At 44.5% G+C, this 15,297-nt stretch overlaps 1 protein-coding gene and 1 non-coding gene across 2 annotated transcripts; both read right to left on the bottom strand.

Annotated features, from left to right (window-relative positions):
* Positions 1 to 1,887: 1,887 nt before the first annotated feature.
* On the bottom strand, positions 1,888 to 1,994 carry LOC134483701 (U6 spliceosomal RNA). The gene has a single exon (XR_010060585.1). It is a non-coding gene; the product is annotated as a U6 spliceosomal RNA (small nuclear RNA).
* Positions 1,995 to 11,644: 9,650 nt separating this feature from the next.
* Positions 11,645 to 14,185, bottom strand: LOC134483456 (disks large homolog 5-like). The gene is made up of 2 exons (XM_063278721.1): positions 13,002 to 14,185; positions 11,645 to 12,370 (listed from the first exon to the last, which is right to left on the bottom strand). The coding sequence occupies exons 1-2, from the start codon at positions 13,175 to 13,177 to the stop codon at positions 12,190 to 12,192; spliced, it is 357 nt and encodes a 118-aa protein (XP_063134791.1). The 5' UTR covers positions 13,178 to 14,185; the 3' UTR covers positions 11,645 to 12,189.
* Positions 14,186 to 15,297: the final 1,112 nt, after the last annotated feature.

The following is a 15,297-nucleotide window of genomic DNA, read 5'->3' as shown; positions in this document are numbered from 1 at the left end:
CCTTTTCATTTCTGATTTTGTTAATTTGGATGCATTCTCTGTGTCCTCTCGTTAGTCTGGCTAAGGGTTTATCTATCTTTTTGATTTTCTCAAAGAACCAACTTTTGGTTCTGTTGATTCTTTCTATGGTCCTTTTTGTTTCTACTTGGCTGATTTCTGCTCTGAGTTTGATTATTTCCTGCCTTCTACTCCTCCTGGGTGTATTTGCTTCTTTTTGTTCTAGAGCTTTTAGGTGTGCTGTCAAGCTGCTGACATATGCTCTTTCCTGTTTCTTTCTGCAGGCACCCAGCGCTATGAGTTTTCCTCTTAGCACAGCTTTCATATTTCCCATAAGTTTGGGTATGTTGTACCTTCATTTACACTAAATTCTAAAAAAGTTTTTAATTTCTTTCTTTATTTCTTCCTTGACCAGGTTATCATTGAGTAGAGCATTGTTCAATTTCCACGTATATGTGGGCATTCTTCCTTGATTGTTATTGAAGAACAGTTTTAGGCCGTGGTGGTCCGATAGCACGCATGGGATTATTTCTATCTTTCTGTACCTGTTGAGGCCCGTTTTTTGACCAATTATATGGTCAATTTTGGAGAAAGTACCATGAGGAGCTGAGAAGAAGGTATATCCTTTTGCTTTAGGATAGAATGTTCTATAAATATCCGTTAAGTCCATTTGGCTCATGACTTCTCTTAGTCTGTCTACATCTCTGTTTAATTTCTGTTTCCATGATCTGTCCATTGATGAGAGTGGGGTGTTGAAATCTCCCACTATTATTGTGTGAGGTGCAATGTGTGTTTTGAGCTTTAGTAAGGTTTGTTTTACATATGTAGGTGCCCTTGTATTTGGGGCATAGATATTTAGGATTGAGAGTTCATCTTGGTGGATTTTTCCTTTGATGAATATGAAGTGTCCTTCCTTATATTTTTTGATGACTTTTAATTGAAAATTGATTTTATTTGATATTAGAATGGCTACTCCAGCTTGCTTCTTCTGACCATTTGCTTGGAAAATTGTTTTCCAGCCTTTCACTCTGAGGTAATGTCTGTCTTTGTCTCTGAGGTGTGTTTCCTGTAGGCAGCAGAATGCAGGGTCCTCGTTGCGTATCCAGTTTGTTAATCTATGTCTTTTTATTGGGGAGTTGAGGCCATTGATGTTGAGAGATATTAAGGAATAGTGATTATTGCTTCCCGTTATATTCATATTTGGATGTGAGGTTATGTTTGTGTGCTTTCATTCTCTTTGTTTGTTGCCAAGACAATTAGTTTCTTGCTTATTCTAGGGTATAGCTTGCCTCCTTATGTTGGGCTTTACCATTTATTATCCTTTGTAGTGCTGGATTTGTAGAAAGATATTGTGTAAATTCGGTTTTGTCATGGAATATCTTGGTTTCTACATCTATGTTAATTGAGAGTTTTGCAGGATACAGTAACCTGGGCTGGCATTTGTGTTCTCTTAGGGTCTGTATGACATCAGTCCAGGATCTTCTGGCCTTCATAGTTTCTGGCGAGAAGTCTGGTGTGATTCTGATAGGTCTGCCTTTATATGTTACTTGACCTTTTTCCCTTACTGCTTTTAATATTCTTTCTTTATTTTGTGCATTTGGTGTTTTGACTATTATGTGACGGGAGGTGTTTCTTTTCTGGTCCAATCTATTTGGAGTTCTGTAGGCTTCTTGTATGCCTATGGGTATCTCTTTTTTTAGGTTAGGGAAGTTTTCTTCTATGATTTTGTTGAAGATATTTACTGGTCCTTTGAGCTGGGAGTCTTCACTCTCTTCTATACCTATTATCCTTAGGTTTGATCTTCTCATTGAGTCCTGGATTTCCTGTATGTTTTGGACCAGTAGCTTTTTCCGCTTTACATTATCTTTGACAGTTGAGTCAATTATTTCTAAAAATATGGAACGCTTCACGAATTTGCGTGTCATCCTTGCGCAGGGGCCATGCTAATCTTCTCTGTATCGTTCCAATTTTATTATATGTGCTGCCGAAGCGAGCACCAGGATAGACATTCTTTATCAGCAGGTCTCAGGGTAGAACTGGATATGTGACCCTGTTCTACAGCACTGTCCAGAGTGGTAAATGCAGCTTCTGAATAGGAATGCAGGCCTGGCCTCTAGACCTCCACCTTCCAGGCCTGTCTGGAGAGCCTGATATCCTGGCAAAAGAGACTCCTTCTCTCCAGAGGAGCACTGCAGTCAAATGACATATCAGTGATGAAAACTATCAGTCCCCAAAGGCATGCCACTGAGCAGAGATAGCCTCAGTCATGCACCTCTGCCCATCCCCAGTTCCTCGTGTCAATAACTCAACCCTTTCATGAACTAGATGGCAATACTTGAGGCAGGATGATCAGTAGTTTACTGGCCAATCTGGGCTCTATGAGACGCTCTCCCTGAAATCAGAGCCAGCAGGAAATTCAGTATGAAAGATCGTTGTAGCCAAGCTCAACAACCCGGTTCAGAGCCTGGGACCCCACACGGTAGGATAAAGTGACTCCCATGCTTTTTCCTCTACCTTCAACACTCATGCTTTGGAATGCACACCCCTACAATGAGATCAATACACATGGAATAAAAATTAAACAGAAAAATTAATGAAGACAATGCAGACAAGGTTTTAAAGGATCCTGGGAGTCCTCACTCTGCACTTCCCTTTCCTTTGCCTTGGGAACATCACCTGCACCAGAGGCTGAGACTTCCTGAAAGAGAGAGAGGAGAGATGCACTGTTCATTCCACTGGAGCTGTGCAAAGACCAGAGCCACCTGTCTTTTCCTGATAGTGGGAGCTGGGACCAAGTGTGGGCTGCTCCTACTAGAGGAACCACAAGAAGAGGACCACCTTCCTCAAACCTTCCTGGAAGTCAGAGTACGGGCTATGGACTTCCCTCAATCCTCAGAGGACTCTCTTTCAGCGATGGCTCAGAGCCTCTTAGGACAGAGAGGGACCAGAGCTTCCCCCCAAAGCAAGATTCCGGTCTTATCTGACAGGTATGAGGGCTTAGGGATGGGACAGTGGATGTGACAAGTTTACATGTAGCACAGGGGCTAGGTTAATAAAGAAATCAAAGAGGAAAGAAACCTGGAAGATTCCTCATCTGTTCTTTTTTGCTCTATTCGTAGGGATGAGGTGGCAGTGTGGGGTAGAGGACTAGGACACAGCACAGCCTTCTCTGCTCATGGTGAACTTTCTAGGCTGCCTGGTCACTGTGACCAGCATCTTTTCAACTGTGCCATTCTACTACCAAGGCTGACACAACTGGTGCACCATGTAGCAATAGGACTGTACTGACTTAGGCACATTTGGAATCACACAATGATCATGTGTCACAGATGGGTTTCTTTTTTTAGAAAAGGATTAAAACAAAAACTATTTATTTTGTCCATATGAGTGAGTACACTGTCCCTGTTTTCAGACACAACAGTAGAGGGTAGAAGATGAGATTAGAAATGGTTATATGACACAGTGTGGTTGCTGGGAATTGAACTCAGATCCTCTGGAAGAGCAGTCAGTGGTCTTAACCACTGAGCCATCCCTCCAGCCCCAGTATATTGTATTTTCAATGTTGTTTGTTTTATATCTTTACTCACGTATGTCTGTATGGCGTTCTGTGAGTACAGGTACTCATGTGCTTGTGTAAAGGTCAGGGACAACCTGAGCACAGATCCTCACCTTCTACCTCTCGTCCATGGCTGTGTATGCTAGGCTAGCCCTTCCCTCTAATCCTAGAGACTGTCCACTTTAGGCTCCTATCTCCCTGTGGGAAGGGCTGGATGACAGACTCTACTGCATCCAGGTTTATGTGGCTTCTAGGGACCTAAACTGTTGTTGGGCTTGTTCAGATGAAAATAAACACCATTTCACAGCCCTGGCTGGGCCAGGCAGCGCACGGGTCTTTGCTGCTCTTGCAGAAGACTTGAGTTCAGTCTCCAGCACCCGGGTCATGTGGCTCACAACCACCTGAGACTCCAGGTCCAGGGACTTCCAAGCTCTTCTGGATAAACCTACATGGCAAAAGCAGGGCTGGGAGCTGGAGGCTTCTGGTGTTGGCTTCTCCATGCAGTAGGGGGCAAATCATGGGCATGTGAGGTAACATGGAACCCTGTAATTCTACAAAGTCCAGAAGCTCCTGATTTCCCTCATGGTGCCCTAGAGCCTGTCCACCACACATGGAGGCTTCAGGAACATGGCTTTTCCTGACCTGTGTGGACTCTGCATCCTCACTCTCTACCCCCTGCTTTTCGGGGTTGGAAGTCTCAGGTGTAGGAGGCGCCTACCATAGGCCTCTTCTCTCAGCATTTCAGCATTTTACCCACTTGACCTTCACCGAGCATCCTTTGCTCTACACAGTTACCTCAGCCTGTGACCCTCATCCTCCAGACTCTTGTGAAGCAAACACCCATGGGTGTGCAGCTCTCATAGTTAGCCAGGCTAAAGGGTAAGGCAGCAAATACTTCATGAACTCTACAGCTCCTGAGGCCTAGGAAAATGTATATACCGGGGCTAAATTCATGCTGCCCTGTAAGACTACATTTTTCCTTTAAACAGAAGGATGTGTGGTGGTGGTGGCACAGGCCTTTGATCCTAACACTTGGGAGGCAGAGGCAGACAGATTTCTGAATTCAAGGCAGCTTCCTCTACAGAGCTAATTCCAGGTCAGCTACACAAAAAACAACACTGTCTCCAAGAGTAAAACAAAAAGAGAAAGAGAGAAAGAAAGAAAGAAGGAAAGAAAGAAAGAAAGAAAGAAGTGAAAGAAAGAAAGGAAGGAAGGATTCATGTTTTGTATACAATGAGATGCCTGCCTGTCTATACCTGAACCACCATGTTAACTATAACTCTTGTCACATCTGTATTAATTCAAATACTGAAGGCCAAATGGTTAAATCTTAATGACTATACAATTGGGGGGTGGTGCTGAAGAGATGGTTGGTTTAGTGGCTAAGAGCATAAGACCAAGGTTCAGTTCCCAGTGTCCACATGGTGGCTCCTATTAACCTGTAATTGCAATTCTAGGGAATCAGTCTGTACTTCACGGGCACCACACATACCACATGGTGCACAAGCATTTATTAGGTGAAACACTCAGGCCCATAAAAATAAGTAAATAAAATATATGCTTAACAGACACTGTGATTCAGGAAGTTCTTAGTGACTTTGGTTATCATTTCTCTCTCCCAGAGACCTGTCTTCCTCATGCTCAGCCTCCCTGGCTTCTAGGACATTTCCTAGCTCTATGGAGCATGAAGTACTCAACACCATAAGCCAAGCATTGCAAAGCCATCTGCACCTTCACTGCTACACCTTCTCCATGGCTGTGTCTAAAGGGAGAGACTTGGAATCTCACAGATGCAAGGCCAAACCTGTTGGGCTATGTGAGCCCAGCCACCCAATAGTCAGATCTACTCCTGTCCTTGGCTATGGCATGAGGCTCTTAAGACAAATTAATCTGAAGGATCTCAACAGCTATGCTGTTAGACCTCTCATTGCTCTGCCCGACCTACAAGCTCCTTTACTGGCTCAAATTCACACCTGAACTCCTCTCCTGCCTCAGCCACCATCAGCTCTTCTACTCCTCTCCACCTGTGCTCTGTATAATCCACACTAAGGTGGACGTTAACCTCTTGTGGACCTCCAGATGTATGCTTGTGATTACTCTTCATTGGCTGTTTTGTATAGGTAGGCAGGTTCTTCTAGTCTCATGCAGAACACTGCTCACACATTTTGGATCTTACAACACCCTCTTGATTGAGAATCCTGACTAATGACTGACTGAGCCTTCCATCCCTGAAGCCACCCTCTGTGTCCCAGTACAAGATGAGAATCCCCACCCTAACCCCTGGTGTCCACTTTCATCTCAGAAGCTAGACTCTGCACTGCCCATTACCTTTTGGTTCTCTGCCTCTAATTCTGTTAAATAGTTCCTCTCTTCTTTAAAACAAATTCATTTTGTTGTTTATTTTTTGAGACAGGGTTTCTCTGTTTGGCCCTGGCTATTCTGACAGGCTCTCTGTAGATCAGACTTGTCAGGAAACCAGATATCTGCCTGCCTCGGCCTCTTAAGCACTGGGATTACTGGATTGTGCCAGCATGTTTAATTAAAAATTAATTAGTGGCAGTGCATGTTGGCGCATGCCTTTAATTCCATCCGTTGGGAGGTAGAGGCATTGTGAGTTCCAGGACAGCCAGGGCTATAAATTAACACCTTGTCTCAAAGAAAACAAGCCAAAAATGAAACAAAAATGTTGCAATATGGTCTTAGGTATGTAACTGAGTCTGTTCTTGAACTCTGAATCCTCCCACTTTCACTCAGGTGCTAATCAGCAGGCTTCTGTCTTGACTTTCACTGCGCACTCAGGGCTGCCAGGACTGTTACCTCTCCCAGTCTAACTCCTGACTCTCTCATCAGCATCATCACAAAACTCCTGCTAAGAATTAAGGAAACCTGAATTCTAAGGAACAGTCGGAGCTCCAGTATTTCCAAAGCTCACTCTAATACAGATGGATCCTATGCTGCAGTAAAATGGTCACAGCTGGAGGTCTTAATTCCAGGACTTGGGACAGAGGGGTCGGAGGATCTTGAATTCAAGGTTATTTTTATGTTACAGTGTTGCTCAAAGCGAGTTGGGCTGCTACAAGATACCCTGTCTCAAAACTATACCAAACACAGCTAAAATGAAACAGAGGAGTTTGAGTGGGCACAGATGAGAAAGCTCAGCACTTTATGGCTAAGCCACCTGCTGCCAGCACCAAAGTCCATGCACAGCCCCAATTCTGAGCTGTGTCTGGGACCCCACTTAGGAGCACGCACCAAAGTAGCTCAGATCCAGGGCTTTTGGTCTAAGAGGAATTCAGGCAGTCACACTTTGGATGCCAGTTCTCCAGCTCAACTGCCTGTCAGCCCAGGATCTGGTCTTAGTCATGGCTTGGCATCCCTAAATTCCTCCCAGCTGTGCTCTGACTCACCCTGTGCCCCGTTCTGATGAATCTGCCATTCTCCATGGGAGTAGCCTCAAGAAGTCCCTCACATCTGAAGCACCACTCTGAGTACACTAAATACTGCAGGGAAGGGGCGTGGTCAGCAGAGCACCCACCCCTTTCAGCTGTAGAACATTTAGCTCTAGAGTGAGCACTGCTGTGCATTGTGGAACTTAAGCAGTATTCCAGCCTTGGCCTGGGAAGAGCCGTTGACACCCATACTTTCTGGGGTGACATTGTCTCCTGAGGATAGAGTCAAGTCAGGAGTGGCAACTGATGTTCACGAGAGACAAACTTTCTTCACCACCTGCCCATGCTGGCCCTAGGATCTGGGCTTTTTAGGTGACATGAGTACTGAGCCCCCCAGGTAGATGGGTTTTCATGGGTCAGGTGGTTATTGTCACCAAAGGTATCCACAAGGATAAGTCATACTGTACTAATTCCCATATTAGATCCCTTCTCATGGGTCACAGAGGTCGTGCTGGGTCCTAAATGTGGACCCAGGTTCCTGGCACTTTTGAAGAGACTGGTCAGGGCGCAGGCTTCAGGACATTTTGTTTGAATTATTTTGGGGGATTTTATTTTTACTGTTGGGGGCAAACCTAGGGCTGCCATGTGGTGGGAAAAGGCTTTGCCACAGCTGTAGATCATCCTTAATTATAAACTCCTAAATTCTCCCAATCCTGGAACTTTCTAGGTCCCTCACATGATGCAACCTTTGGGGGATTCCTCACATAGAATCATGGGGTGGATTGCATCCCAAAGAGAGACAGTGGGAAATGTTCCCCAGTGTCTGCCTGTGGCTGTGGTGATGAGAGTGGATGTAGTGACCAGTGGATGGCAGGGCCCATGTGAAACCCTTTTGGTTTCCACTTGAGTGGAATCTTCACCATGCCTTTTTTTTTCCTTGAAACACAGGTGGGCCTGGAACTTACAGTCTTCCATCACTCTGACTCAGTTTCCCATGACTGGGATCACAGGCTTAAATTACTATGCCCATCTTTCTTTTTTTGTATTTATAAATCTTCTAAAACCCAGAAGGATCTAGAATTTAAAATTTTGCGATCCAAGGCATTTCCAACAGGGGATTCTTGACCTAGGAGTGTCCAGACCAATGTTTATTGTGTGGCTACTTCATTCCTATAACAGCTTATTTTTGAAAAAGAGTTCCAAGGTGTGATGTCACTGGGCATCAGGCAGTGTCCCAAATAGCAGCACTGACTCAGGTTGTAATTTAGGCTGGAGAAACTTACTAGGACCCTTGTAATCCTAGCACCCTGGGGCCTCACATGTCCTTAGTCTGATCTAGTGATGAATCAACTGCTCTTGAGGGTGGATTGGAATTCTAGTCACTGTGAGGCAGGAGCATTAGTATCCTACAGCCACTCTGGGCTCCATAGGAAGACCCTGTTTCAATGGTAAAAGGGGTCACCTGCGAGTTCTTACTGTCTTCCCTGAGGCCTTCCTGCTGGAGTTAGAATAGCTGTCTCACCAAGTTGAAGTAGAGGGCAGAATGTTGGTGCCTTCTATAATGAGGACTAGTAACAGATAGTCTATGGAAATTCTAGAAAGTTCTACAGGTATTTATGTCCTGTGCATGGGAATTGCTGGCTTCCCTGTGTCCTTTGCCTTTAATTTGCAGTCCATGGGGCACCTGGGAATGTCCCCAAACCAGGCTGCACACAGGACTTGTCCCATGATTCTCACTTGCACCCAGTGCCTGCCTGATTGTCATAAGTCTGACAGAGCCACTGTATGCTCTCCTGACACCTGCAGAGAGCACTATATGGGATCCTACCATCCCCACACTGCCCATCAGTTTCTACAATGTCCCTATATGGCACTGAGATGATCTAAGCTGCTTCCGGCCTATGTGCTGCATCAGAATCTGACCATTCCTAATTTCCTCCTCTCTCACCCACACTAGAAGCCCTGTACCCACACGAGCCCCAGCTGGCCTGTTGCCTACTGACATCTCATGGACTCTGCCCCAATCCCCTGCCCTGCCCTGCCCTGCCCCGCCCTGCCCCACCCCAATGCCCTGCCCTGCCCTGCTGTGCCCTGCCCCAAACCCCTGCCCTGCCCCAATGCCCTGCCCTGCCCTGCCCCAATGCCCTGCCCTGCCCTGCCCTGCCCCAATCCCCTGGCCTGCCCTGCCCTGCCCTGCCCTGCCCTCACTCAGCTGACAATGTGGACATCTCAGGACAGTCACTGGACAATGGCTGACACACTTGTCTGAAGACTGGAAATGTTTCTCGATCTTGGAGAGGAAAGAAGGACCCTCCAACTACACTGAACTCTAAGGAAGTTTATTGAGGTGAGGGATGACAGGGACTGTTTTGTCTCATGTCACACATGTCAGTAGAAAATATCCTAGGTATTGGATGGCGCTGTTAGCATTTACAGAACAAAGCACATAGTGTTGGGAAGGATAATAAATTATGAGTAGGATTAGAAAACCCCAAGCCTCTTCCAGGTTCTAGGAGAGCAAAAAATACCACCAAACACAGCATTAATGTGATAGGTTGGTTAAATCTAGTTACTAGATTCTAGTGTGATGCCTATGACCCTTTGTGTGTCATGCTCAGCTTATAATGACTAGAGGACCTAAGCCTGAGAGTCACCAATGCCTCTCCCTTGCTTCTCCAGCTGCTGAGCATTGAAAAGTCCTAATGAGACAGCATCTGTTTGCAGGCATACTGGATTATTCTTCTTCACTTAATCTCTCCCAGTCACCTCCACTCTCAGTAAGTCAGTTTAATTCCATAAATTGGAAATGAGTCACGTGGAAAATATACTTTCTCAATAAAATCACAGATTTCAAGGTAAAAGGTGAAACATGAACTATCCCACCTAACTTCTGGGCTTGCACAGACCTGCTCTGGAAAAGAAACATGTGGTCACAGCTGCAGTCTGGATTCAATATGGATGCTCTTGAGGTCCTCCCTAAGCTGCATAGATTGAGATAATTATCTTGCTTTCTATCAAAAGAATTCATTATGCCAAGTTGGCCTGTAGAAGGAGGCTAGTCTCTTCTGTATTTTATCAGATGTGCTTAATGTATATAATCATCGATAGTAAGTGAAAGATCTGTTTGGAATTGAAACTGAGTGGTGCTGGAGGATGATCCTGAATGCACAATGAGCAGTGGAGGCACCAGAGCCCGGTGTGGATGCCTAGCAGGCTACCACATTGAGCAGGCACAGCTCAACCACCTGTACATACACATCTCCTGAGATCTCTCTCCTTAATTGAAGGTGATCATATCCATCTAGTATAGCACATGCCCTGGAAGGACAAAAGCTACCTACAGGAGCTGTGGTGATGACTCACAGGTTAGAGCATCTGCTTCTCTCTCAGAAGAACCACATGGTCCCTAACAATCATCTACAATGGGGAATGCTATTCCCTCTTTTGATCATGAGGGAAATGCACTCAGGAGTGGCCCAGATACATTTGAAAAAAAAAAGATCCATTGAGTTAAATGATAAAAATAAATATAATCAGCAACAATAAAAAACATATGAATAATCATAAAAAGCATATGAATGATCAAGTGAAACAGCACCTATAAAAAACTATTTCCCAAAATGACGTTGATGGTCATTATCTTTCTGGTTTAATAATAATGCTGTATTGTAAGAAAAACTGAGGCACATGGTTCTCGATTAGGATTATTCTATATTCCTTTGTGAAAGTTGTCATTTTTTCTGCAGCTCTACAGGCATGAGTGTGTGTTACTCAATATCTGGTGCACACAGTCAATAAGGAATGTGTGTTGTAGACTGATATAGACTAGGATGAGCAGAAGACATGAGAGCATGGATACAGTATGTCAGTGATTACATCATAAAGTGTGTTTCCATAAAAAAAGTCATACACAAAAGACACCATCACCCTGTGTACCCCTTGGTGGATTTGAATTCACTGGACCATGCAAAGATCCATATCTAGCTGTCAGTTCTAAGTCTACAGGAGGGGAAAGGACCCTTGAATAAGATGGTCATAAGAGTCAAGAGTTACAAATCAATTTTTATTCATAAGGAATACAATTTACAAAAAACAGGCATAAAATGAACAACTAAAATGGTATAAAAAATGAAAAACAGTAACAAGAATATATAACTATGATATAACAAAAAGAAAACTTCAATGAAAATCATAACCAAAAATATTTCTTAACAGCATTTTCTTAATGAACATTTAGAAACACAGTTGTAGTGCTGTTTCTCCTCTAGGACACGAGATTTCAAGGCAGTCCCCTCAGATGTCTCTCAAATGGTGTTGTCGGTATGAGAGAGGAGAAAGACCTCAATGAGACAGGCTGGCATACGGATACATAAATTTAGGGTCTCTATACAATGAGGAAATTAACTGAGAAGAAGAATATTCTCCCCAAAAAAGTCTTTGACTGTTGAGGATTGTCGTCAGCAGGGAACTCCTGACAGAGAAACTCACTCTTCAGGGGGCTGTCTTCCTGGGATCTGTCCTATTCCATGTCTCCTGCAGTTCCTGAGACCTGGGAGGAGAAGGCAGCTATTAAGACACTGATTTGGTGGGGACACGCATACCAGCTGTCAAGTTGCTGCCTTCTGTCCCTTCAGCTGCATTGCAGAGACAGCACTGATCTTTTCACTGAAATCATTGCTGATATCTCTGCAGCCTGGGGAAAGTCACCAACAACCCTCACAGTACTGTGGGAGAACAAGCTGCTCCTCAAACTTCTACCAGTGAAAACCAAGAACGGGGAAAGGAGAAGAGACCTAACTGGGTTGCAGGAAGAAAGGAGAAGGCCACATGATACTGAGATCAAAGCCAATGACCAGGACTCATTTGCCATTTGCACTTGGTTCTTATCCCTACAAGGTGCTTCCAACCATCACATGACCCCTGTATGACCTTTGTCACACGACCAAGAACTCGTTCAAAACTCTTCATAGCATCCAATCTATGACAGGGAGATGCAGTCATGTGATATGTTATTCCTCTGTCACCATTTCTGGACTGCAGTTTCAAAAAGGGCAGAGAAGTATAATTGCCAATAATTCAGTTTCTGGAGAGTGGTTAACATCCCAGAATACTTGTGCATAGACAGAGCCATGAATAACTCTATCACATGAGGTGGGTGACTGATTGGGTGTGGGGAGATTAGAAAGATGATAGGGGAAGCAAAGATGTATCCAATAGGCAAATGGTATCAGACATTGTTAATCTGACTCAGCTGCTTTTTCCTACCACATTTTGCTGGGTCTGGAGGTTGCTGGTCTTCTCCTGTTCGTCTTCAGCATTCGGGTTCAACTCAAACAAATATCGCTGTACCTCCTTGCTCTCCTGCTTCAATGTGACCAACTTCTTCTTCATACATGCCTGGTCCATCAGGAGCCGGCTGTGCAGGTTGCTGGAAACACACTCTGCATAGTAAGATCCTGAAGCTTCTTCCTCCCATTCCAACTGCCAAATCCCACAAAGTCCACCAGGACCCAGATACCCATAAAGACTTCAAGAATACATCTCCATACATGTAAGGCTGCTGCACAAACAGCAAACGGCCAATCCAGGGAAGAATAAATTGTTCCTGTGACCCAAGCACCAATAAGAGTCCATGTCTCTCCAAAAGAACAAGGGATCTACAACTACCCATGAGAGCCCAATGCATCGGGGCAACATCAATTAGTAGGCGGCAAATAACCACAAGAGAACAGTAGAACCAAGGGAGGTCATGTAAACCATGTGGTCCACACATTGAGCTTTGTTAAACCTGGTATGACCCCAGAGCCGCAGGTTGGCCTAATAACACTCTGATGCCTGAATCAGTGTAGTTCTATCCAGAGCCTTCTAAAGATGCATAGACACTGTGGTGATAACTGACAGTCTCTTATGGAACTGAATCTGAGTCCAAAAGACCCACGGCACAGTGATATTTAAACAGCAGAAGAGATGGGCCCAGAGCTGCAGACCCTCAGGTCCAGAACAAAGAGAGGCAGACATGGCCATTCCACAAGTGATGGGCCCTTCTGACCAGTACTTACCGATAGAAGTTAATCTCCTTCTTGATCTCCTGAAATTTCTCACGATGTTCAATGTTCTTTGTGTCTAAGTTGTGCAGTAATGACATGACCTCTTTCTCCTTTATCTTCAAGTTTTCATAAAATGGATTTGGCCTGAAGTAGGGGCTGGCCCCAGGAAGATAGAACCCAATGAACATCGAGGTTTAGGATTAGAGGAACTCAGGCTGTGTCCTGTACTACCCCAGCCCTGGAAGGACACTTTCTGAATTCTACATATTTGGATCTTCTTCAGCTTCAGAAACTTGGAATTGTGTGCCCAGGACAACAGAAGCTAAGCACCCAGATAAAGGGTCCCCTGGCTCACATTTTTCAATCAGGAGGGCTGGATCTGCATTCAAACCTGTTATGCTGTCAAGAGCCTAGGCCACAGAGCTTACCCAAACACACACACACACACACACACACACACACACACACACACACACACACATCCAGAAACCTCTGATTTCATTTTTCCTGTTTTGACAAGTGGAATGCTACAAGCCGAATAACTAATATTCTAGAGGCAGACAGTACACATAATTCTGGAGATGAGACCAGATATTGCCACAAACTTATAATCTGCCCAAGGCATACAAATGTATAGACAAATGTGACTACACAGGCAAAGAACTGTGCTGTTGAAAGTGGGGCTTCCAAAATAAAGCACTTACACCTCCATGAAACTATTATAAAGGTAAATCCTGAGGTCAAAAAACAGACCCCTAAATTCCAAAGGTGGAGGGATAGAGAAACATATAAAGGTTGTGCATATGCATGCAGACCTGTGCACACACAGACACACAAACTGGGGCACACCCACAAGAAAAAAAAATAAGTTCTCCAGCTCCGAAAAAAAGAACCAAAAAAAAAAAAAAGAAAAAGAAAAGAAAAGTAAACAGACTCAGAGAATGAGAAAGAGAGACAAATATGGAAAGAGCACAATGAGAATCAGTAGAAATGCATGCACCATTACTGTCTCAGAGTGTAAGGCACAGAGACAAGAAGGAGCAGGCCAGAGCCTCAGGCCTTCTACTTAAGCATTGATATGAACACTGTGGGTCCTGTCACCTAAGGCTGCTGCCAGGAGATGATAGCGTTCAGTCACCTTCCTAGCAAGTACAAACACTCTCCACAAACTCACAGCACCTAGAACCTTGCAAAACTACCACCTGTCAAGGGCTTTCCAATTGTACACTGGGAACCCATGCTCCAGTGACTTTATCCCTGAAATCTTCACTCAGATTGCAAGTTCAGATTTTCAACAGGCAGAATCAGAGAGTCCATTTTCAATCTCACTCCTCAGTAAGGGTCAGGTTCTGAATCTCCTCTCTATGGGAGATGAGGTTTAGAACAAGTTCGTTTGTTTGGAGCAATGCATACCTCTTGCTCATGGATCCACCTGTCACATAAAGGAGGCGATCTGTCAGCTCATTTCTCTCCTTGGTAGTTAGCTCCAGTTCTCTATTCAGCTTCTCCTCTTCCTCGTTGGCCTGCACCTTGTTTAGGACATTTTCAGGGGATGACGTCTGTCTGCAGGCTGCTGTAGGTAGAAGAACACAAGTGAACCCTCATGGGGCAAATGCATAGAGCATACACAGACCACAGTGAGGTCCAAACAGGAGAACATGCTTGGAAGCCAGTGTCACTGCAAGGAGTTTGGTCTATGTGAAAGAGGCATCCTAAGTGGATCACAGTTCCCCCACTACTATATAGAGACCAAGAGATGTAAGCAGCCAGGTGTTCCCTATGCCCGCCCACACAGGCTTACAAGTACCAGAGAGATGCCTTCTCCAGGATTATTATCAGGTACGCAGGCTACAACCTGGTTTCAGGACCCTACCCCTCTGGTTTCAGAAGTCAGATCATCAATTCAGCATCCACAATGACTTGATTGATCAGGGATACTCAGATATCCTACACTGTTACTCTAGTCCAATAACTTTGCATTAAAAAGTCATGTAGGGGGAGGACATGGTCAACAGATTTATTAATTCCCCCTACTGAAATGACAAATGCCCCAGAAGTGCCAATAGGTTACAGGCTCTTTCTCTACCTGTTCCATATAGTTTGGCTACTGTAGAAAAATATCTGCCACACAGAACCTCTAATATATGAAGGTAAGATTGGCCCCGTCAGCCAGAGGTAGTCAAAGGAGTTCTAAGAATATAAGGTCATGCCAGGAGCACAGTTCTCTCCCTCTTACTACTGTCAGATAGTCACTGAATTTAAAGAAGCAATGAAAGTGAAGTACATTGATGCCCTGTTTAATTCAGAA

This window comes from Rattus norvegicus, chromosome 19 (assembly GCF_036323735.1).
Source record: "Rattus norvegicus strain BN/NHsdMcwi chromosome 19, GRCr8, whole genome shotgun sequence".
In the NCBI taxonomy this organism is placed as follows: Eukaryota; Metazoa; Chordata; class Mammalia; order Rodentia; family Muridae; genus Rattus; species Rattus norvegicus.
This window is presented reverse-complemented; position numbering and strand designations above follow the sequence as displayed.

What these genes read in the sequence shown, in the direction of transcription:
- LOC134483456 (XM_063278721.1), bottom strand. Translation starts at nt 13,177, where the DNA reads ATGTTCATTGGGTTCTATCTTCCTGGGGCCAGCCCCTACTTCAGGCCA. An exon ending in AAGGAGATTAACTTCTATCG is followed by an intron (nt 12,371 to 13,001) that starts GTAAGTACTGGT and finishes GTGTGTTTCCAG; the next exon opens with CAACCTGCACAGCCGGCTCC.